This window comes from Apus apus, chromosome 1 (genome assembly GCF_020740795.1).
Source record: "Apus apus isolate bApuApu2 chromosome 1, bApuApu2.pri.cur, whole genome shotgun sequence".
NCBI classification, from domain to species: Eukaryota; Metazoa; Chordata; class Aves; order Apodiformes; family Apodidae; genus Apus; species Apus apus.
The window spans coordinates 78441664-78466975 of NC_067282.1; the positions used below are offsets into that span (position 1 = coordinate 78441664).

At 39.5% G+C, this 25312-nt stretch overlaps 1 protein-coding gene across 4 annotated transcripts in view; it reads left to right on the forward strand.

Moving 5' to 3' along the window:
• EPHA3 (EPH receptor A3) overlaps nt 1-25312 on the forward strand; it is a 226973-nt gene that overhangs the window by 138661 nt on the left and 63000 nt on the right. For all 4 annotated transcript variants that reach the window (XM_051621540.1, XM_051621565.1, XM_051621548.1 and 1 more), the window contains exons 4-5: nt 10247-10402; nt 10873-11208. In XM_051621540.1, coding sequence (XP_051477500.1) covers nt 10247-10402; nt 10873-11208 — 492 coding nt within the window. The remainder of the gene's footprint in view (nt 1-10246; nt 10403-10872; nt 11209-25312) is intronic.

A 25312-nucleotide genomic window follows, 5' to 3' on the forward strand; every position in this document is an offset into this window, starting at 1 on the left:
TTTTATCAGCAGCTGGAATATTTCAGTATTATAAAATTGATTGTCTTTTTTATGTCAGTGGGTTGCTTGTGACAGGTACCAGATTAACAGCTCCAGAAACCCATGTCCTCTCTTTTCATCAACAAAACAGGTTCAATGAGGGCATAATGAACATCAGTTACCTCACACTGCTCAATCAACATACCTCAACCCTGACTCAAAAGAATAACTCTTAAGGGGAAAGGCATTTGTTAAATTTATTTTCCAAATAATTTGACAGCTCTGCTGAGACTACTAACAAAAGTACTAATTCATGCTAGTTGCAGTAGTGGACCTGTGTCACTGGGGATCTGGGCTGAGCTCTTTGTAACATCACACAACTCACCAGGCAGCATTTTGATTAGTAGGTGTCGCTGGAAGAAATAACATTGGGTTTGGAGCCTATTCTGCATTATCTTTTTCACGTGCCAAATGGGGCCAGCAACACTATCTTGTATGTGTTAAGAAGGGTGGAAGGTTGCAAAAGAACATTCCATCTCAATAAATAAAAAATCGTCTTCCCTCCCTCCCAGAGAGAAAATGTAGATTTTTTTAATGTCTGAATTAACTGTTTTGGCTTGAGGTATGTGCATGGACACAGACAACTGGAAGATGTGAGCCTGGTTGGCTCATGTCACGGACTGCTGGAAATAAAAACCAAAGCAAAGCCCCCAAGTGTGCTAGAAACAGAGGGTAAGCGATAAAGCCTAGTCCAATATATAAATCAACTGGTTTCATCAAAAGCATTACACAAAGAATAAGAGCATTTGCCACCTGAGAAATGATACTGCAGAACTAGAGATGGGTATAATCAAAGGCATATAAGATATTCCTATAAAAGCTGATTGAAAAGTTTGTGCTTGTTTGTCACAGACAAGATAAGTTCATGATAGGTTTTTGTAAGGTAAGGAATGGCTTAGGCAGGATACATCAGGAGCAGCTGTTCTCCCTGTCTCATACTAAAAACCAAGGATACATTGATTGTGCTGAAAGGCTACCAAATCTTAAGGTAAACTGAACAAAAGGATGTATTTTATCACTTCACATTGACTGCCTAAACTGGAAAGGAATGTCAGAGAAATTCATTGAGACAAAAAGTTACTAAAAGGCATTGGATATTCTACCTGAAGAACAATAAAATGGAGGATTATTGTAATTAATCTTTTTTAAAAATAAATTAGCAAATATATCAAACCTTGGATTTCCAGGTCTTTGAAATAACATCTGTCCCCCAGGGACAGGCATTTACTTGAGAGAGTCCAATGGAGGGCTACAAGGATGATTAAGGGACTGGAACACCTGCCTTATGAGGAAAGGTTGAGAGACCTGGGGCTTTTTAGTCTGGAGAAGACTGAGAGGGGATCTTATTAATGTATATAAATATCTGAAGGGTGGGTGTCAAGAAGGAGGGGCCAATCTTTTCCATCATGCCCTGTGATAGAACAAGGGGCAATGGATGCAAACTAGAGCACAGGCAGTTCCACCTCAACATGAGGAAAAACTTATTTACTGGGAGGGTTATGGAGCACTGGAACAGGCTGCCCAGAGAGTCTCCTCTGGAGACTTTCAAAACCCATCTGGATGCATTTCTGTCTGACCTGCCCTAGATTCTGTGGTGGTCCTGCTCTGGCAGGGGGGTTGGACTTGATGATTTCCAGAGGTCCCTTCTAATCCCTAGCATTCTGTGATTCTGTGGTATCTAGGTTGTAGGGATGAGGGCAAAATAATGAGGGATGGCAAATTATCATCCCCTGTTGGTCTTTCTCTTGCACTTTCATGTGGTGCTACCATTAGATGCAAGATAGGCACCAGCATTAAGTGCTAGGGCACTTACCTAGTAACCTGTATAACAATTCATTTATTGTTCTTTGTTTATATTACCTTTGATATTGTTAATCTGTTGATCTGGCCTGGTTGAATCACTGGGAAATTACATGAACATCCCCAAGTTATAAAAATCAGTTTTCACTTACTAGCTAAATCTAGCCTGGGAGGATTACCAGGCACTATCTTGATTTTTCCACTGAGCTAGAAAGGAAATATCTTTCCAAGAGCTCATGTCCTGTGGGACAGGGGCTACCATGTCTGCCAGGTCTGTTTGGTTTGCTTTGGGGGGCAGAATGGGTGGGTTGGTTGCTCTTGTTTGTGATTTTGTTTTTTCAAAAGTTCTGACATGGGGAATGGAGGCTGAGGAAAGACTAAAACGGAGCAGTACTGTGGTTATTCCTTTGTGGCATTCTCTGCCTGATGTTGAAAAACATGTATTGTTTTAAGCTGTTGGAATCTTATGTCTAGTTTGTCTTTAAGGAGTCCATAAAGTAACTTTAGTTCAAGGAGAAACTATTTCTTGACTTTTTATTCTTGCCGAATGGTCACTTAAAACATCCAGATTCCTCATATGTGTGTTTGTACAACTGGTTTTATTCCTGTTTAAGTTGATGCTGGTGGTGGGTATTTTTCTGGTATTTCTTTAATTTAGATTTATTTATTTTTAAAATATTTATTGAATTGGGAAGATATTTTTCATCTCTGTGTGGATTAAATTAAGTTTAAAAAACAAAACCAAAACTAGAACATGGAATTTCTTTCTTTGACAAAATGACAGCTTAATATATGTCAGTGTGTCCAGGCTTTGCTTCGTGAAAACATCTTATTTAGGGAAAGTGAAAGTGAATGCTTATAAACTTGGGTGTATTAGATTCACGGTTTAAATACTTGCTTTAGTGATTCACTGAGTATGGGTGGAATTAAGGTAGAACTTTGTTTATTTTGCTTTAATTCTGAATCAAGGCTGCTTCTCAATGTTTATCTATTAATGAAAGATTTTTTTTCCCCAAAACTGCCCTTAAAGAGGCTGAAATGCTTTATGCATTTTGAAGCAAGATATTTGTGTACCCACAAGCAGGAACATCTTGGCTGTAATGCTGTGTTTTAGAACTACTATCTTTGACATTGCACTTTTAACAATATTGCTGGTAGCAATCACAGCTGTAATGCACTTCATAGAAAGAGATATAGAAGTCTGCAAGGCATAACGTGGAGCTATTACAGGCTGCAGTTGAAAGGTGCAGTGTTATTCCCTCAGGATAAAGCTATCTCTTATGTACATGTAATTAATATGTCTGCCAGTAACAGTTATTAAACAAAGAACAGGAATTGTTTCTGCTGAATGACTTGACCTGGGAGTAAAGCCAATTTAAAAAGCATCTGATTAAAATATGTTAAGGTCACAGATCACTATAAAATATGAAGAGGGGAGGAAAAAGAAGAAATTTTCTCATGAGTAAGATTAAATACTACTGAATATTGGTTTTGTGCTGGCAGTAGCTTTCAGGTGTAAAAAATGAAAAGTGCTCATTCCAGGGAGCATTTTCCTAGAGGCATTTCAGTGCCACATTGCACTCGACCCATGCCCCATGCATATCACACAGTCCATCCTGCTGGCACAAAGGCTGCAGAGGTAGGAGAGGGGTGGAGAGAAGAGAGATCAATTCCTAGAGCCCTCAGGTTATTGGCCTCTTAACTGTTGGAGGAGGCCTAGCAATAGGAAAGAAATTGCATCAATTTTGTTCATTGTTGATTTCTTCTAGCAGTGGACAGCTGCTGTAGTTCTTCGAATGTTAGTGGCTTTGGCTCTGATTACTGTATTTTCCGGTCTAGAGATGCAAAAATACACATGATGCATTTTTCCTTCTTCAGTAGTTTCCCCCCAAAAGATAAGTTATAGTCATAAACAGTTGCATTTTTTTCCAGTGCTGTTGCACAGCTAATAATGAAAAGAGTGGTGGGATTCACTTTAGTATTTAAAATGCAACTTTTATGTTTATGCCTGCATCCTCAGAGTAAAATGTCTCATACACAGAAAATACACTGTGAAATATTTTTTGTTTGCTTACAACACTTAGCAAAAATGTCTGGGTTGCTTCTGCTGCTGGTCCCAGTGCTACCTGTTTTGTAATTATTTCAGGTATTATCTATCGTGCACTGAAGACTGCAAGGAAGACAAAGTACAAATGTAAAGAATACTAAGAATAATTGTAAGTTTTTATTTCCCCAACAAACAGAATAAACTTCTGTGGGCAATGAAAGAAAACCAATGCCCTTACCTCATCCTGGGGATAGTCTTACCTTGGCTGGAGTCCATCCCCACCAGAGCTTTTAGGCCTCGCTACAGACTTTCTCGAGATTATTTTCCTCCTCCCCTGAGCACAGACAGTAGATGTGCCAGTGCCACATCCCAACGAAGAGAAAGTGGGCTCTGCCTGTGCAGCAGTAGCTTTTAGTGGTGATCCCCACCTGCTGAGCAGTGTTAGGCCTGCCCCTGCCTCCTCTTCCTATGACAGGGAGTTGTCAAAGTGTATCAGTGACATTCAGCCCTGTACTTCTGTTTCTACTTAGCTTTGAGACCCACTCCCTGAAGTGGTGTCTTTCTTTTTATTCAGACCTGGTGACAAAAAACATTACTTCAGTTCAATGGAAATAACAATTGAAAATACACAGTGATTTTTAGAAGACTGTTTGGGCTAGGTGGGTGTGCAAGAAGGTATCTAAAGGCCAAGGAAAGAGAGAGAACATATACATATGTAATTCTTTAGATTGTGTGGCTTCTCATGTGCTGATGAACAGTGAGAGCTGCTGCAGGTCGTTTCCCTGCTCTGAGGGATTTTGTAGGAAACCTATGTTATAAAGTATTGTTTCCTGTTGAGTGGATGCCATAGTGAACAAGGGAGGAAAATATGAGACTTTTTCAGTTTTGTGAATGATATGATACAGACTGAGGATGGGATGATTTAAGGCAGAATTCTACCTTCATTTCATACACTTCATGTATTTGAGCCATAACTATAGCATATCAGTACAGTGTTATTTTTAATATACCAAGAGTAACATGTATGGTTGGATGTAATTTGTGGTGGAAGTGTGAAATGAAAGGTTATGATGTTTTCATTTAATCACAATTTTCACCTTTTTGTTTTCTCTCAAAATAAACAAGAAGGGAAAGAATTACTTGCCCCAGGGAAATAGAATGGACTTCAGACTTTTATAAGGTTAATCTATGCTGCTTGTTAATGCCATCCATTTTCACAAGCTGACAGCTGTGTTACGTTTCATTTTGCATGTGCATGTGTATGTATGGGTGGGTGACCGTGCAACTCTGTTGCTGGTGATAAACATAGTGCTGTTGACATCTCCAGAACACGACCATGGTATGCGTGGTGAGAAAGAGCAGCCTTGTAAATGCTTTGAAAAGGGACTTGAGAACATTGCAAAGATGCCAGGCTCTACGTGGGTATTGTGATTGGTGAGCCAGTCTGTGGCATTCAGTTTCCAGGACATCTGCTCAACCAAAGATCATCCTATGGCTTCAGGTCCAGCTGCTGCTCATTGGCACGCTATTTCCATAAGTGACAACAGGAGTGGTTTGCAAAGACCCTCTAAAAGGGACCATGTGTGGGGGATGCTTCCCCATCCTCTCTGCAGGGGAAGGATGCTTGTCCCAGGGTTGTTGTAATTCATGTTGCTAACTCACATGATGGGGAAATGTTAAGGTATCCATGACATGTACAGGTTTATGATTTTATTTTCTTATTTTCTAAACGTTGCAGTCCAATGCCATAGTGGCATTTTTCCCTCAGGCTGTTTTATTGAACAGCAGAGAAACAATAGAAGGAAGCTTGATGGATGCTGCCTGTTGCACGCCTGGTTTCATGGCTGTGGATGTCTGCTTCCAGTGCACTGCAGTGCATGAGCCTTGCTTCAAAGAATCACACATCTACTTAAAGCACAAAAGTACAGCTTGTTTTGCAAATAAGGAATTGCTTTGACCGTGTGCAGGGAAATGTGCCCTGTCAGGCCTGAAGTACTGGGGTTGGGAAGTCATCTGCTCAGGCAGCACAGGCATGCGTCTTTAGTTGGTATTTACAGCTGGGAATTGGTGATATTGCTCTGTGTATAAAGGGCTGCAGGGTTTGAATACTAAACTGCTGCTATGCACCAAGAGCTTTATATTTTAATTTAAAATTAATTCAAATTTAAATAAATAATTTAACCTTTGATTAAGACCATGTTTTCATCTCTAACAAATTAGTCAAACAGAGGCAAAATTCACTTTGCAGTTGAAAAGTCAGTCACATTCCTTTTTGCAGTAACTACCATAGATTGCTACATTCATTTTTCTGTCACTGAAATAACTTTCCCTGCTCTCTCTCTCTGAGACAGACTTATCAGTTATAGCTTAAGGAAATATGTTTTCCTACAGTAACGAGAACTAGTGCAGTCCTGAAACTCTTACCAGAAGGTGACTTCAATAAAGTCAGTGTGGCTGGCATTCAAACAAAAGAGACTGAAATCAGACTGAATACAGTTTTTAAATAATATTGCAGGTTGGAGTTAATACGGGAGTCACTAGGGTCAGCAGGTTTTGGACATCTGACTTGAGGAAATCTTAAAAAGCAAACCCAAACAGCCTTGATGTACAGTTTATATCAACTCAAGGTTTACTCACTTTTAGTGTGCCAAGAGGTCTTCCTGGTCTACTGCATTTACTTCCTCACATATTATTCCCCCTTATTGAGGGCACAGAAAACTTCATAGCTTCTAGAATAAAACCTTACAAAAAGCAAGCACTGTCACAGCTGGTTCCCATGCTGGAGTTACAGATTCTGTGAAGATCTTCTGTGCTAGTCCTTTTATTTTCAACCTGACTGAAACCAAAGATGTGATATTCACCTCAAAAAGCCAAGCTTTTTTCCATCAATCCATGTAATCCAATTTTTCTGACATAGAAAAGTGAATACCTTTTGAAGTAAAGGCTTCAATTTTTATCTTATATATCAGAATTTAAAAATGACTAGGAAAAGAATAATAATAGTAAGTACATTGACAGCATTTTCTGTTGGCATCCCCCTTTCCAATCTTCAGTTTCCAGTATATAATTGCTTTTTATTTTTTTTTTTTCTCCTTCGGGCTGCAGTTGTGAATAATCTTAAATTGATTCAACAGACAAAGACAGAAAGCACAAGACAGCCTGAAGGGGAAAACATGAGATCGTGACGCCCTCTCTAAGGCATACTGGGGCAGCAGAGATCAAACTGGCGGCTGGCTCACACCATCCTGCCCCAACTGCTCACTCTGTACCACAATAGTGGAAGCTCAAAACGATGAAATCCTTCCTCTGGAAAAGAAAAATCCTGATCTTGTGTCACCAGGTTGCTTCCTCTGTGCTTCTCTTTCTTGCTTCTTTTTCTCTCAGGCCTCACACCACCACCACTTTCTCTTAAACAAGGTCTGTGAGCTTTCACCTGAGGGATGAAAGGGCCATTTATCAATGGAGCGGTTTGATTCTGTCCTTACTCTTCCTCACCCCACAAAATCTGTCCACTTCTTACACAAGCTTGTTTGTTTATGTTTAAGTCATTGCTGTATTAAAATGATGGTGGTGGTAGGTGCTTTTAAAGTGTCTCAGATAAACAGCCTTACTGTAGTTCTGTCCTGTAAATGAATACTCATGTGTTATGATGCTATGAATAAATTATGCTTAATAAGCAGTGGGAATTGTTTCTTCTAGGAAGACCAACAGTATGACAAACGTTCAGTTTTAGGCTATTAGTCTTTCTCCAATCTTTACATTAAAATAGTATATACAATTATTTCCAAAATCAAATACTATACTGTATGTATCCATAAATACATCCTTGTCTTTTGTATACCAGTCCATAAATATAAAAATGCCCCTTCAAATAGAGGCATGAGTAGATACGGTTAAGCAAAACCATGTGAGTTTAATACCTGGCAGTGAGTTTGCATGGGAAGTTTTGGTGAAAGTACTGTGTAAGTATCTGAACAAAGGTTGAGTGATGCTTGTTTCTTAATGTGCTTTTTTTAATTACTAATGCAGGTGAGAGCAGGATGGGCAACATTTCTGCCTGGCTTGTTGTCTTAGAGCCAGTAAAATCATCTGAGGCTCCTCTGTCAGTCAGAGGGAGACTGAAGAGGCTTACTCTAGGCACATGTAGCATGGGGCAGTATTTGGAAGGGAATGAGATTTGAGTCTTAACAGTCTGCAACCATACCAACAACAAAACTAAAAAATCCAACTCAATTTCATTCAGCATTTTATCCTAGTGGAGGTGCTTAAGATGGGACTGAGGCTTTCTTTATTTCTTCAAGCTAAACAGAAATCCCCAAAGACCCTTGTAGCGTTTAAGGAGATGGAAACACAAGAAATGCTGGCTGAAGGAGGACAGGGTGTACCAAGTTGGCATTAGGCTCTGTGAACCTTACCACAAGGTCATTTTTAGCAGTTCTGCTTTTATGGATTGCCTGTCTTGTCAATGCCTTAGAGGCTCAAACTCCAGATTGCTTCCTCAGGGCTTGTAGGAAAGAACTTGGAGAGGAAGGTGTCTTTTGCAGCTGCTTTGCTAGCCTGGAAGTTGAAGATAGCAGCTGCAGCCAGGCACCTTGATTTGTAAGGGCTGTGAAGTGCTAAAGAGTGGCTGAGATTAGCACTTCCTTGAGCAATGTTTCATGCTTCTCACACTGTGTTCAGGGCAATGTGAGGAGGTTTTCCTTTGGTAAAATGTTTCAGAATAGAACATTTGGCTGTACAGGAGTATGTTCACTCTTTGCTTGCCAGCATTTTTCACTCAGGTGTTTGGCACCAGGAACTAATCAGGAAATTCACCTAACCCGAATTCTCAGAGCTTGCTTATGGGTGATGAACATGGTAGCTGAGAGTCCAGTGTAATGTTGCAGCTTCTGTCTCTCCCTCTTCACTTACAAAGATGCTGAGATTTTTATTCTAACTTTTTTCCCACCTCAGATTGCCCATCCACGTTTCTGTTTGAGCAGTGCATCTGTAAATGGAAAAGGCCACATCTCATTATCTCAGACTTTATGCTACCTTTATGAATCTGTTCATCTCCACAAGCAAAATCAAAAAGTGAAAGACTGGTAAACCCATTCTTTTGTCTTCAAATAAGCATTCAAATCAGGGACAGGTCTGGGGCCATTTTATCTAAACTTGACTGTCTGGGCTCAAGACACAAAAAGAAGTAATAGGTTTTTTTAGTTTTCTTTTTTTAAATCTCTCAATGAGGATATACTTGCATTTTCCTAGTGTGCCCCTGCATTAGGCAGTGTTTTCTGTGGAACCAAAGTGTAGCAGAAAGTGAACATATTTTAAGATGTGCTCCCTTTAGTTACATCGGCGATTTGTGTTCAGTTGTTGTGCATATGAGTACAGACCTATGGGTGACCAGTGCCACTTGGTAACTTCCATTTGGAGAAGAAGGAATGTCTTAGAGGGAAGCAGCAGCTGAACAGTAGGATCGGCTGACTTCTATCTCGTTTTGGTTTCTTTTTAAATATATTATTTCTGTTGGTCAAATCATCTTAGTGGAAAGAAGTCAATATTGTTATTATAAACTGTCTGGTTCTTCATAAAAATGTATTTGCTGAATTGTTCATTTCTGTAACATATTTCAAATGCCTTTTTCTTCTGATACAAGCATGGCCCTGAATCAGTCTCAAATGTGACAGGAGCCAAAACAGAGGGAGTGTGGCAATGTTAAAGAAACACCCCCACTCAGATTTTGTCAGAAGCAGCTTTTTTGGGTGCAAGCACCATTTCTAGAGGACTAGGATGATGGAAAAAACACTCTCTTTGTAAAGACCATGCAAGATTCTGGTACTTGCTCAAGTATCAGAAGTAGCTCACTGAGCTTGATACATGGTCCTTCAGAAATGGAATAGATCTTCCCTGTTCAGGTTATTTTGGTTTTGGCTTGCTTAGTCATGCTGAACTGCACAGACATAGATTATGATCAGCGTGCCTTTGTAAGCAAAATTTGGCAACAGAGAGAGGCTAAAGTTAGCTGCTTATGCAGGACAGGGCCAACATTTTGGTAAATTAAGCAGAAGAGAAGAAAAATCAATGAAGTTCTCAAAATGCAACATAGAAAATGTTTCTTCTTAGTAGTGCAATACACTGTTTTGCTTTCCAGGCAAAATTAAATGCAAATCAAAGTTGATGCATGAAGAGCTCCATTCTACCAAGAGGTTTTATTTCCATCAACTTTCTCATTATGAGAAAAGTCCTTATTTTTAGACCATGAACACCTGCAAAATGTGATCTACATATGTGTAATTCCCAGGGCAGTACCAACATTGCATGTTAAAATTGAAGAGATGTTTATGAATTTAAAACTATACACCTGTTATTTTGCAGCTTGTCGACCTGGGTTTTACAAAGCCTCTGCTGGCAACGTGAAGTGTGCCAAATGCCCACCTCACAGCTCTACCTACGAAGATGCATCTCTCAACTGCAGGTGTGAAAAGAATTACTTTCGCTCTGAGAAAGACCCTCCATCCATGGCTTGCACCAGTGAGTAGCATCATTATGCTCGGGGCTGTCATTCTTGCTCCTCCATCTGTACCTCAGCAGCTTGCTTGCTTCCTCTCATGTCCCATTGCAGTCAGCCATCCACTACCTCCCATGTCTTCTTACATGTTGGACAGGCTACCAAAAATTGGTGGGCTGGGTTTCTGTCTTCATATTTTCATTTCTTCTTTCCTGTTCTCTGTCAGACTTGAGAAGGAGAGCTAGGATTTTTTAAATTGCTACCAATATTTTTCAGCCCTCTATCCTGAACTGCACCCTGAGAGTACTGTCTGTCTGTAGGAAAACATGGTCCTTGAGAGTCTAGGTCTATAGTCCAGTGAAATATTTTAGGAGTCTCTAAAGGAAATAAACAGAAGAGTTTGGTTATTTACATTTTTGAATTTTCTATTTTCCCCCCTTGTTAGAGAACTACAGAAAATCTCATCCTTCTGATTTCCTGTTTCGTTTTGTAGGACCACCATCTGCTCCAAGAAACGTTATCTCTAACATTAACGAGACATCTGTTATCCTGGACTGGAGCTGGCCTCTTGACACTGGAGGTCGGAAAGATGTCACTTTCAACATCATTTGCAAAAAATGTGGAGGAAATGTAAAGATATGTGAGCCATGTAGTGACAACGTGCGATTCTTACCCCGTCAGACTGGACTCACCAACACCACCGTGACAGTAGTGGACCTTTTGGCACATACCAATTACACTTTTGAGATTGATGCAGTCAACGGGGTATCTGACCTGAGTATGCTTTCCAGACAATTTGCTGCTGTCAGCATCACAACTAATCAGGCTGGTGGGTCCCTTTCTTTGTTCAAAACTACTGAGATGTATGTGCCTTTGTTTCCTTTTCCTACGTTACTGGGGTAGCGCTGACCATTCCTGTGATAGGGCAACTAATTGACTTGAATATGCTAGTAAAAGTAAAAGCAGAAACAAACCCAGTGTGTGTTGCTGTCAAAGGACCTGGCAGCATGACTGTTATGATTAACTCCCAGTCCCCAGTTAATAGTCTCTAATAGCAGACTCATGTGATTCCTTAGCCAGAATGTGTTTTATTAATAAAACCAGATTTTAATAAAACACTCATTTCAATAATCTCCAACATAAATTACTGTAGTAATGTTAGTGATTAATTTTGATTAAATAGAAGTGAAAAAATGCTTTGATGTTAGACACATAAAAAGTTAATGTTAAATTAGAGAGGTTTAAAACACTGCACTTTTTTTTTTTTCTTCCTTTTTACAAGTTGTCTCACCAACTCTGTTTTATTGCCAACATGATTGGGACGTGGAGCTGAATACTGAATTAGATCCTGGTGGTTTAGTTTGATAGTGTGCAAAGCAACTACTCACGTGGAGAATTATTAGTCCTTGAGGCCTGCTTGGGCACAGCACTATGCCCTGACTGTCAGATCAGAATATTGTCCCTGCTGTGCTATTCTACTGTTTGCTTCTTATTTGAAAAGGTTTCATTTATCTGAAAGATGTGAAGAATCTAGACTCTTCTCTAGCATTTGTTTAGGAGCAGTGTTTGCCAGCTAAGAGAATTACTAGATCCTGAAATTTCTGTAGCTCTGCTTCATGGTGTTCACCATCAGGCAGCTTTGTACTGAAAGCATGTGTGCGTGCAGTAAGTCTTCTCCCACCTCCTCCAATCCCACCCACCATCCCCAAAATACCTATAGTTCTGTCTTCCTCGAAGTACAAACCAAGTTAACATTCCAAGTAGACTCTCTCATAGTGAGCCATCTTACTGCAGTGCTTTTCACATAGCAGATATATATCCTCAGATCACCCATCAGCTTTGGTGGGAGGCATAAAAATGTGATGACAGACTGTTTTTTGACAGCACTCAGTACATTTCCAAATGCTCTGGAGGATTAACTCACTATGCAGTAGGGAGAAAAAGGTGAATCTACCCAATTGAAACATCTTCTTATGATCTCTTTCTCATCTAGGCATTGCCTTCAGCTCTGTAACATGCATTTTATGTCCATTTCAAACAATTTGCTACTGTAATAGTTACATTTTTTGGATACTTGTGTCAGCAACTTGAGCAGCCATGTTTAGTTGCTTGCTTTTATTCTATTTTTTTGTATCAGAGATACTGCTTTTCAGCCTGTTCACCACCACTACAGTTAGAAATCACCTGGGGACACTGCATAGGATGAACTCTGTAGGATCAGTGAATAGTATTTCTCTGCAGGGGCCTTCTGCTCTTCAGTGCGCTTCTCCGGGGCCCAGAGCTGGCTGCCTTTGCATCCCAATGATAAGTGGATTTTGATTTTGGTTTGGAACCGACAGTTCCTATGACATGGCAGAGTCAGTGCATATCTAGCAATAGCAATTTTGTTTAATGCAACCCACAAGCTGCTTAAGGAATTTATTTGATTGAGTTTTAGTTTTTCTGCTTTTTATGCGTGGTCCATTTTTGCTAAAGTACATTTAGGTGTTGTGGGTTGCTACAGGCTTAATTGTACTCTCTCTTTATTGTGCTGATTGGTTTACTATATTAGAATTCCCCTAGAAGTTCTGCAAGTTGCAAAATTATACCTTAAAAATGTATATGCGTCATCTTTTAAAGTATAATTACAAAAATGTGATTTCTCTTGCATTCACTTCCTGGTTAGATCACAAAAGGGGCACACCAGAAGTATATTTTTAGCTAATGTAATACTTAAACACCTGGGCAAAGGGTGGGCTGAGGAAGTCTGAAAATATTAGATTGCATTATAATTAAAGGCTTAACTGGCAGGCACTTCAAAAAAGAAAGCACAACTGAGCTGTATCTGGCAGAGGCCAAGAGAGGGAAAAGTCAGTCATGACTCTCTCAGGCTATTACTTGTGCTGTCTGACTCTAGGTACATTCCTTCAAGGACAAAGGTATCCACCAGTTGGATAAAGCTTCGGTTAAAATGTTTTTGTTAAAGTTTCCTATGCCTGGAAGTGTTCAATGCCAGGATTGATGGGACTTTGATCAACCTGGTCTAGTGGGAGTTGTCCCTGCCCACAGCAGGGGGGTTGGAAGTAGATGATCTTAAAGGTCCCTTCCAGCCCGAGCCATTCAATGATTAAATTAATAAGGTCTATTGGACTCAAGGAACAGCATATTGTTTGAGGGGTTGTTCTCTCACATGGGGTGATACGGCTTGGTATGGCCAGATGCACGCTGGGGACACAGACCCTGGCAAGCCTGCACAAGAAACAATAGCAGTCAGCAGACTGTGAGCTTTAGAGAGAGGACTGAGATATAAAAGGTCTCTACAACCTGGATCTCCTCAATCTCTGCTGAATCCAGGTTATTTCACTTCTGCCAACCTTGTTTTGAGAGTCCTGTACCCCTGCGATGGGTATCTTGAAGTTGCAGTTTTAATCCTGGGTTTTCAGTATCCATATGCTTCTTTCATGTGCTGTCAGGGCCCATCACAGCTTAGTGAAAGCTGTTCTGCAGAATGTTTCTCACCCGCCCAAAACAATGCTTTTCAAGTAGGTGGGCTTCCAAGAGTCTGAAGCAGAATTGCAGAATGCTTTATATTTTCTAAGGACAAACATGTGATTTTTGTGGCAGTTCTCTTAGCGGTAACAATGAGACATTGTACATCTTTACTTCATATGAGCTCAGTTCAAGAGAAGCATCGGTTGGTGTTATGTTTGCTGAGTCTCTGAGTTCCAAAGGCCTGCTGAAAACTGGAAAAAACATTTCTTTCCATGTTTCTCACTATACACACGGGCATTTCTGCCTGTCAGTCCATCACTAGCCTAATAGATCAGAACATGCAAAGTACTAATTTTCTGTTTTGTCACAATTGGGAAATCTGCCAGAGTGTTAACATAAATTTAGCTGATATATTAAGAGTCAGACAGTTTGCACACCAGCTCCATTTTTGTACATAGAAACATCATACACACATGTATACACATATTTGTAATTTACGTATACATGTATATATATACACACACAAAATGAGTCTCTTAAATGTTGCTGAAAAATTTGCTGATACCTTTACATCAACTGAGTTTTAGAATCTGCAACTAACAATCTTAAGATTTTTCTGGAAAGCTTTCAGACCAAAATAGTAAAAAAAAAAGGTGTGCTTTGTTGTCACTTGTAAGGTTTGAAACATACAGACTCTGATTCTGCTGGTGCTGTGAATACAAGAAATTTTATGCATTTCAGAGTACAAAACTGTTGTAAAGCCAAGATCCTGTCCCCTGAACTGAGGAAAATTCTGAATTGTTTGGGAAAATGGATTAGATTTTTTTCTTCCAATTGTCTCGCCTAACTTTTGCTGCACTTTTATTGCACTTCCTTTCCTTCCATCCAAAAAAAAGTCTCTTGCAAAACATGGCTAGACAGGTATGACGGTGCAATATTTGCAATATTTCCCATTCCTGTAAGTTTTTCTGTATTTGGAGTGGAAGAAAAAGAGGAAGGACACACATCTCTTGTTATTTAAGTTTGTTGATCATCATCTTTGATAGCACTAATACCTGCCTTGAGTTGCCGCCTGATACAGCTTCTTCCAAATTATTTTTCAGCGTTCTGCTGCTGTCCAAAGAAAGCTCTCTCCTCATGTCAATATATTGCACCACGCAGGTGTTACCTCCTAATAACTCAAATAAATCCTGTTTGGAAAGGATCATTGGCTGCTATGGTAGAAGATATGGCATTTGGTACCCCTGGAGGTGGGGCATGCTAATCATGTGCCACACAGAGAGGATGGCAGCCATGCTGTGCTGCCTGGTTTGTTACTAGTGTGATCAGGTGTCTGGGCACAGATATTGTAGGTTTACTTGGTTTTCTGAACACACTTTATGGGCTTTTTAAAAATGCTTTTGTCTGTAAAGACCAGGAAGTTTTCCATTCCTTGGAGCTTCTTAAGTAACCCAAAGGGAAAAGACATCCAGTCCAGGGCAGTTCTGCATTTACTGCATTAGGGCTGTAGCAAGCATAATACTCACACTGGAGCCCAAGGAGGTTTTAAATGGAAATAGGATGTGGAATTAACTGAAGAAAAACTAAGATTTGGTAGGGACAACACAATCGTGCTACTGGATAATAAGTTTACAGAATCATAGAATCATCATGGTTGGAAAGGACCTCTGAGATCACAGAGTCTAATGATTAGCAACACAAAAAAACCAAAACCGAAAAGCACTGGAGCAGGTAGCTGAAAGAGATTGTGGCATCTCCATCTGTGAGGTATTGAAAACCTTTCTAATTGAAGTTTTGAGCAACCTGCTCTGGCTAATCCTCCTTTCAGTGGGGATTGGGCTAGGTGATCTGCAGAGGCTCCTTCCTACCTCAGTCCATGTCTGACGCTTGTGTGCAAAGAAGATAGCAGCAACCTGAAGGAGACCAGTTAAGGGGCTGTTCAGTAATTACTGTCCTCTTTTTAATTCAGACGTTTTCATCCATGTATCAAGGCCTTCTCAATGAAATTTGGGAAAGTCAACTCCTTGTGCACTCCTCAGTTTGGAGAGAGAGTAAAGCTATGGGTGCAGAGGGGCTGTGAGCCTCAATATCCTCGCATGAAAGAAATTCAGGAGAGTATTATTGAATCATTTGTTTTGTTATTTAGCAATGATAATCTCAAAACTCTTACCGTTTATCACAGCACATAAAATTTATGCCTATATGAATACGAAAAGCTGTGGTAGGATTGGCTTAATTTACAGAATACTTCCATATGATTAGATGGTTTTAGAAAATGAGATTTATTTAGTTAAATTGCCTGGGGGTTACTGCCTCTTTCCTAAGCTTTTTCATTAGAGAGCCTGCAGGATTCAGACTTATTAATCTGTGTATAATATAGCATTAATGTATGCTACAGTACTATAGCAAACATTTATTGTGCTCCCCTTTGGAGTCAGCAATGAGTAAACTGAGACCTACTTTCCACTAGATAGCTTTCCCCATGTCAATATTAGAATGCTTGATTGTGTAGGGAAGCAGTTTTAAATTGCATGAGAGCATTTAAATTAAGCTACTGCAAACCTTTGCATAGTCACATTTGTGTTACTGTAAGAATTATTTTTTTCCTATTTTTTCATGTTAAATTAATTGGGACACTAAAGGAAGAGTGCACATTTTGGGATTTGAACTGATCTGAACAAATTAGTTTATCAACAAGTTTACAACACACTACTAAAATTTTACTATGGAGACAGATAATTTATGTTTGAAGATGTCTCTGGGCTTCCAAGCTGTAAGAACTGTGTAAGCTCTAGAATGTTAACTGCTGTCCCAAGACAGCTTGTCTACAGTTTTATCTTTAATTTCCTTGTACCATATTCAGAGGGCTCTGTGTCACCATGTAGGGTAGGAAATCCTGTTGTCTACGTTAGACTAATGGTGTCACAGGGGCAGAGCAGGGAGAATGAGCAAAATCAAAACCTTTTACAAGGTAGGTGGGAACAAGGGCATTAAGTCTGGGACTCTCCTTTTGCAGCAGCATTTTCCTGGGTAGAGCAGCTACGCCATGGGAGGCGGAATATTGTGCCTCACAACCCCTGAGCTCTTAGCTCTTCTATTATTTCCAACACGATTCAGCAAAATAATTACTAGCAACAAAGTTCAATGAAAAGAATTACCTTTTCTGTATTTTCCAAATATACTTGTGCGGATGCCTGATCTTTTTTTTATATATATATGCCTGAAGTCTTTACTGCATGCCTGCTTCATAATAAAATAGACTGTTTTCTTTTAATCACTAAAAATACAGTGTAACAGCTTTAAATGTAGCTTTATGTTTGATTAGTTGTTAAGGACTTAAGCCCTTGTAAACCAAGGTCTCAACGGTGCAGCTGCAAGTGGTGGCAGCAACTGAGTTCAGCTGCAGTAAGCCAGTGTCAGTACTAAATTGATTCCAAAGAGTTCTGTGCTGTCACATATCATGGCATCAGGAGGGAAACAAATGAGGTGTATTCTAACAAGAGACCCCTTCAAACTGTGCCCTCAATTCATCCCAGCTCTTCCACGTAATCCATATAGGATTCAGATAATTGAAAAAAAAAACAACAAAAAAAAAACACAACAAAAAAACCCAAACAAACAAACAAAAAACAACAACAAAAAACACCAAACAAACAAAATCAGAGTATAAACAGGAACCTCCACTTACCTGCTGTAGAAATAAATGCAAAGGGAGCACAGGAAAGTTTCTGTGGGCTACATTTCAACTAGAGATGTCAGACTTTTCCTGGTAACTATAGAAAGTGATTAAGCTCCTCAATTAAGTGCCGAAAAATGCCTAAACCTGAGTTTAGGCATCCCCACAATTCAGTTGTGCACTTGTAAAGTGTTGTTTACTTTTTCTGCACAGTTCCTTTCATATAGGAAGCTTAAAGATAGTAGCCATCTCTGGATCCAAACTGAGACATCTACATACAGCAATAGTAGGAAGAATAACAAAAAACAAGGTAAACTGTACATCATCTCTGGCTTCCCTAGAAGAGCAATAGTCTGATTATCAGGAGTCTCCTCCTTTTATCTTTTGTATTTCTGAAACCCACAAAGCAGAACAATTCATCCAGCCTGTTTCATCATCTTGCTTAATCATTTAATCCATGCATGAAAAGGTGTGGGAGAGCATATGACTGAACTAGAAGCTGTGCATGTGCACTTCTCCATGGCAGTATCAGGTCTGGAAGTTGACTCAGTAATCCATTTTTCTCTCTCATTTTTTCTGTGGATTAATGAGTAACAAAGTGATAAAAACACATTAGCCAGATATTTTCTTCAGGTGCAAACATGCAACCAGCCTGTTACGTATGTTGAACCAGATCTTTTTTTGCACCTCTTTCTGTTTCTTTTTAAAATGTATTGGTTGTCAAATCTTAGCAGTGTAAAAGTACAGAAGGTGTAAGTTTCTTTAAGGAGAAGGGACCAGGATGAAATTTGTTCAAAAAAGGTTGAGAATGAACTGACCACTAGGTACAGAAATTAGGATCATTGGTAAGAGAGTCTTAAAGGGTAGACATAGCTGGTTTGTAATACCTTGATCTGCATGTGTCATTTGCAGATTGAAAATTTCTAGCCATTGTTTAATTTCAGCTTGGGGGAATAAACATTTAAAATTGAGGAAAAAAACAGTAAATTTTTCAGTCCTGTTGTAAGCAAAGACTCCCAGGAAAAGCTGTTAAAGCTTTCTCAGAACTAGAATTTTATTTGCTTGAAATCTGTGGTTTCAAGGGAATAAATTCAGCACCAAGTGGAGCATTAAGCTGTATTTCAATACAGGTCTTTGATTACCTGCAGAAACTGTGATGTTCTTTGTGTTCAGCCTGTATTCTGTTAAGCTAGACTGCACTTCTTCAGCAACTCACAATGTGTGATGCTCCCTTTTTAAATAAAATCCATATTTAGAAAGGGTCGTGTGCACTTTACAGTCTATATCCCAAGACAGGTCCCTTAAGTAGATCTGTCTTTTAAGAGAGACAATTTGTGAAAGCCACAGATGTTTGGTGCATGATAAATTTCTTTCTTTCCCTATGGTCCTTATAAAAAGGACAAGAAGATAGACTTATTAAAAATGAGCTAATGACATGATGTAGGGAGTCTCTGGTTCACTGACTGTTATTACAGCTGTGTCCCATTATGCACTGAATACCTAGGACATGCCTGTTTTTGTGAATGACATTTATCTTTTGAGTTTCGTACATTCCTGGCATAAATAAAGATTTTACGCTTTTGAAATGTGTTTTACAGTTCAGCCCAGAGGCTATTCAAGGATCATTTTAACTCAATAAAACTCCTCCTTTAGGGATATAAGAGGGAAGCGTTTTAATAATGTCACTCCATGCGTAGCCTGTTATTAGCTAGAGACGTTCTTCCTGCAAAGCCTTTGATCCTTTTTCCCCTGAATGTCAAGGAAGCTCTACTGAGGCTTCAAAGTCTGTGACATACATTGGTCTCTTCGGTGAGCACACAGTCCTCATGTGAACGTTCATGGCCTTAGAGAAAGTTCACAGGTGAATTCTGTGGCTCAGCTAGTATTTTCACTTCCAATGCTTTCAGCTACCTTTTCCAGAGGTCATGGTGAAGTTGTATTTGGAAATCAGTGGATAATGTTTTTTCTCTACTTGCCTCTATTACAAGCTTTTTTAAAATGAGTCTACATGTGGATCCTCATTTAATATCTTGGTTAGGTAAAATAGTAATAGTAAAGAAATGGAGGTAAACAAGATGCTTATCACTCAGTTAAATAATACTCCTTAGACTTCTGGCTCTCCCTTATCTGTACTAATATTCTCAGTAATCACTGAGGGAAGCAGCCTGTGTTCCGTTTGATTGAAAACAAAACTGTCAATTTTGCTTGCTTCTCAAAGCTATTCCAGCTAGACAATTTGCAGGCTGGGGACAGCTGGGGAAAAAAATGTTACTTGTTTCTTTGAGTTTGGGGACTATTCTTGTCAGTGGGAATTGCTAATACTTTTTTTTTGTAAAAACATTTTAGTATAAACCCAAATTATAGTTTCAAAGTTATGCATCGCTGCATGTTACAGTCTTCACATGTGTGAAGCTTTGCTTTTACTCAGACCAACTACAGAAGCTGATCTGAGCGCAAGGATGTGTCAACCTGCTCTTGAAGACAGGTATCCTCTGAAGCCAGTAGACTTTGCTCGGAAAACTAAAGAATTTTCTTCTTCTTACCAGTGAACATCCTCAGAATTTGTAAGCCTGACACCTGAAATCCTTCAAAGAAGTTATATTTCTTTGTTTCTTTTTTGCTTTTCTTGCAGTCTAGTTCTACAGCAGAATACATCTTGAGAGAGTTTTCTTTCTAGCATTCCTTCTAGGAAGCTATGCTTCTCTAAATAAATAACTGTTTAAAACCAATCAGAAATAAAAATTAAATCACCCCAAAATCCAAAAGAAAGTGAAAGATGTGAACACACAAGTGTGTTCCATCTGAGATTGTCCTGTCTTGGTTAACCTTTGAATTAGTCCAAGCTAATCTGTGAAACTACTGAGGAGTGACACAGGAAGAGGTTTGAGAAACATTGTTTCCATTGAGTGTTTTCTGACCAAGGTTGAGTAAGTGGAATGTTCTGACAGATCAGCAGGTTTTGGTGGCTACTTAGAAGAAGTCTTTTATACATAAATTACTTACCTGAGAGCAGTTGTCTTCCCTGGTTTTGGATACTGGCGTTTCTATAGTTTGATCTTAAGTAAACTTCTTAAATTATGAATGGGATTTCTCTGGTTGAGCAAATAAACTAACCTTTCACAGAAAAGGAAAGCACCTGACAGTTGATGTCATGGGCGTGGTGAATAAATTATTTTGTTTTTTCTGAAAACTTTACACCAGGAAGCCTGTGGCTCTAATGTCCCATAAAGTAATGTAACAATGGGGTAGGAAAGGAAAAGCAAAACTGTTTATTTTAAACTGATATGGTCTAAAACACATTCTGTGAAGAGTATAAAATATTGTGGAGCTCCCACCATCACCATCTCAGAGTAAAGAATAACATTTGTATTATGAATACCTTTGGGTTGAATCCTTATGAAAGCATATACAGCATTTGTCTCCTCTCTGAAATAACATCTGTGAACACCATGGCACCATAATTTTCAGTTTCTGAAGCAAATGCCTTGTCCAGCCTGATACTTCCCAAATGGACATGGCGTTTCCGTGATTTATTACACATGTGTTAAACATATGAGCAAGTCTAATATTTTGTTTGCTCTTTGGAAAGCGTTTGCTATCTCTTTTAATAAAAAGAGGGAGAAATGAGAGCATGAATGTGCAACACTTAATGAAGTTTGCTTTTAATTTAGAATTTATTTGTAAAAGTGAGAAATGAGCTCTGATAATCGCTTTTCCAGGGACAGCTGCTGCCCAGAAGGTTGCCTTTCTCTGCACTTGGGAGTGAAATCAAGCAGCTGCCTTTTAATGCAATTCCTGCTGTAGCTGCTTGTTTTCCCCTTTCCAGTTCCCTGCCACCTTTCCTTCATGACAACTGTGTGATGCCTGCAGCCACTCTGGATTCCATAACCACCGGCTGGACTCCCCCAGCTTCCAGGTGGATTTGGGTACTTCTGCCATAGTCCAGGCAAGAATCCATTAAAATAACCATGAACAAGTCAGTATTTTAATTTTTTTGTCCTTCTTCTGGGAGAAACATACACAGCTCCCACACTCTGTGTCGCTTCATCCAAAGTTAGCCTTAAAGTTTTGTTCTATTTCTTTCCTTCCACGTATTGATGTGTGTAAATGCCCAGATCTTGATAACGCTCTCCCAGAAACTGGGATCCTTTTCACCCATTTCCTAGTTATTTCATCCTGCTAGGAAGCAGTCTGGATCTGGTGTAAGGATCCTGTGTCATGGCATAAGGTGGGCGCTCTTGCTCTTCAGATGTACAGTCTCCCTAACGTTTGGTCCATGGTGACAGGGAAGGACAGAAGAGGTGCATTGTGTTCTATCTGACAGTCACCTAATGATTTTGCAGAATAAGATGATGTTTTACAGCCCAAGTCATAAAAATATATTGAGTCTGCTTCAGCTTCAGGAAAACGTGCAGGAACATGAACACAGGTACTGTGCTAGTTTAACTATGCGTCCTGCAGGTTACAGGGCCAAGGGCTGTGTCTGCACACACGTTGAAGAGGTGGGCAATTGTGTTTGGAAGAGGAGCGTGTAGAGTTTAGCAGGTTTCCAAAGTGTTGTTAAAGTGTCACTTTTCCCCTCATCCTGCCTCCTGGGAGACACCTGGGGACGCAGTGCTGACTGAGCCTTCTTGGAATGTGCCTGTGGGATCAGCCCTACCTCAGCACCGCAGCGCAGCTGGTGGCGGTGGCGCCTTTATCTGCACTTAACACAGAAAGTGCATAGTGATGCAATCGGAGAAGGCTTCAAATGGTGAAACTCCTGCTTTCTGGGAGCAGTCTTCTATAATAAACCCCATAGACATTAGTCCACAGACTAAATGTTGGAAATGTAGAGGATACAAGGACAAGCACCACAATTCATACAGACATCATGTTAATTTTATTATATCATGGAGATATCATTATACTGATTTGCAAGTCATTACTGAGGACTCTGTCATTAATTGAATGTTGACTGGTAGTCAAATGGTTGGATAAACCTTAAGATAGAATGACTGGTTCACAGAAACCCAGATGTTGCACTCTCATTGTCTGAGTGAAATGTGTATGTGTAGTGTTATGAGCAGTGCCATCCTGTGCCATGTCTGAACACCCAATTCTTCCCCAGGGATAAGTTCTCTCATGCATCCTAATGTTGTGGATGTGACCAGAGCTTTCCAGAGAAAATGTTTCATTTAAACGTTGGTATTTCTCCTTTGACTTGTATGATAGTTTTGTGGTTTGGACATTGGTACTCTAAGACAGAGATTTGGGTTTGGGTCCCAGTGGATCCTGCTGTCAGAGGCTGCAGATTTAATATTCAGATTATAATCTATCTTTACTGCTCCCATTCCACATTATCTCCTTGGGACATAGTAGATATTAAAGAAAAGCTATACGTTCTATCAGATGAGAGTATTGTGATTAGATAAGAAAATAATCAATTTCTAAGGAATTAAAAAGAAAGAAGCCTTTCATTTATTCAACAGTGCAGAAGAAGTTGCAATTTGGGTAATGCAGTCAGTTCTGCTGGCTCAGAAATGTCCTTGATCACCATCTTTCAGCATAGCTTGGAATATTTTACTCTCTGATGCCGATGGCTAGATGTAAGCAAAAGCTGAAAGTGAGCAGACTATGGTCATTTTAGAATGAAATCCTTCCCTAAAATTTAATTTGTGATCTAAAGACATAAGCAAGAAACAGAAGGACTCTAAATATTTCAGCAGTTGTACACACATGGCGTCCCAAAGTTAATACTGAGTTCTCTCTGTCACAGGACAGGGAATTTTCTTCCAGTGTATATACACATCTGTAAGCCAGTCACATATGAAAACAATAACCAAGGAATAAGGAAAAAGTCAATAAGGAGATTTATATACAGCTGCTATTAAACTGGAGGAAAACAAATGATCTGTTGGGGTCAGTTTCACTGGGAAATCAATTTGAGCAGAGTTTATTGTCGTCTTTGCTAGATCCTTCATGTTATTTGCTTGCACCTTTAATAGTCATGACTGAGAAGGTTTTTACACTTGCAAGTCTAAGCTCCCTGGATCATTGCATTTGTTACCTTTTCAACATCCACATTCCCAGTTGTCACAAATGCTACCTAACAACATTGAACGCTCAACATACATTTCCCCTTGTAACTCTAGGGAGTTTTAAGTGTTCATATTAACTGCTTAAATTAGTCGTGCACCAGGTAGACTGTAGTACCAGACAACTAATAACCATCTGATGCATAAAAATGCCTCTATATGCTTAGCTTGTGACTAATGAGACTGAACATGTGCATGGCTACACAAGTCTAAAGTGACAACAAAAAAACCCAACTCTTATTCAGCGAAGAAGTTAAGAGTACTAATACATTAATCAAAACACCAGTAAAAATGTAAATACATAGATGTGTATAAGCCAGAGAATTTCATCCAAAAATCACTGAAAGTGTTAATTCAGCTTCTTTGTCTAAAATAGTAATTTTTTCATGTTATCTCATCTTGATCAAACCAAAGAGTGGCCCTGTGTTCATCAGTTGATCCCATGTGTTAGAAGAGGTGTCAGTTCTGGACATAGGCAATGAAACAATTTAGAATAAAGAGAGACGTATCAGTTATGTAGGGCAGCAGGCACAACAGAAGAGCCAGGCCACCACTGTCTCTTGACTTACAGAAGAGCCTGGCTTGGGGAAAGCCCTACTGCAGCAGTGACAGGCTGTGCAGGGTGGCAACCCCTCCAGGCACAGCGCCCTGACTGCTCTCTCTGTCCCCATCCACAGGGCTTCTGCAAGGCTGGCTGTCAGGCATGCTCACTTCAAGAGTTATCCCTGTTCCCCCCTACTCCACTTTTTCTGAAGAAGGGTCCTAGAGCTGAAATAATTCCAGGAGCAGTACAGTTCAGGTTCACCTGTGCTTTGAAGAGCTGTGTGCATGACAGAGTGCCAGGAGAGGAACTGCTGGAAGAGGTTTTGTGAGGGTTGTCCTCTCTGAGGCTCTGTTTTGTTAGCAGAAACATAAAGGGGAATCAAAGTCAGCTATTGCTTGTAAAGTCCAATGTGAACACACAGAGGTGATGGGAACAGCAGGGAAACTAGGAAATGTATACCCTGATATCGAATCTTTATTTTAAACATCCTTTGTGCTTCAAAATTAAAATACTTGGATAATATACAAGCTAGTTTAACAAGATGAGAAAAAAAACCAATAAAAATACAAGATTAACAATTAAAATTTAGTTACAAATAACTGTATTCCCCTCTGAACATAAATAGTGAAGTTTATCCTTTTGAAATAAATAGTTGACCACCAAAATATCTGAAGACACTTTTCCTTTATGCACTGAAATTAATACCTTAAAACTAGGTAACTTTTGTAATCCACATAGTTAAGATAAAATGGTGATTTAAACAGATTTGGAATACATAATCTCTGTAGCTCGAGATTAAGTAGCTGTTGGAGTGGCCTGGCATGCAGCACTGTGTTGGAGAACTCAGATATGTTCTGTGCATTGTATTAAAGGTGCCTGAAACTTTGCGTTCCTCATAATTATCCATCTCCCCTCCGTTTGCCCATGTGGTGGGATGCTGGCTCTCCCAGACTTTCAGTATCTATAATTTCTAAGCAGCCTTGGGAACTCTAGGGATTAGAAAAGGTATATGAATGTTTTATGATGTTATTGATAAGCAGATGCTTTTCTAATAAACTGCTGTGAGATAAGTTACTAGTAGCATCTGCAGATGTGTGTAAATGAGCTCAAAATAATTAATATTGTGTTAGAAGAAAGCTAGTCTTAAAACACATCATATTGGAGC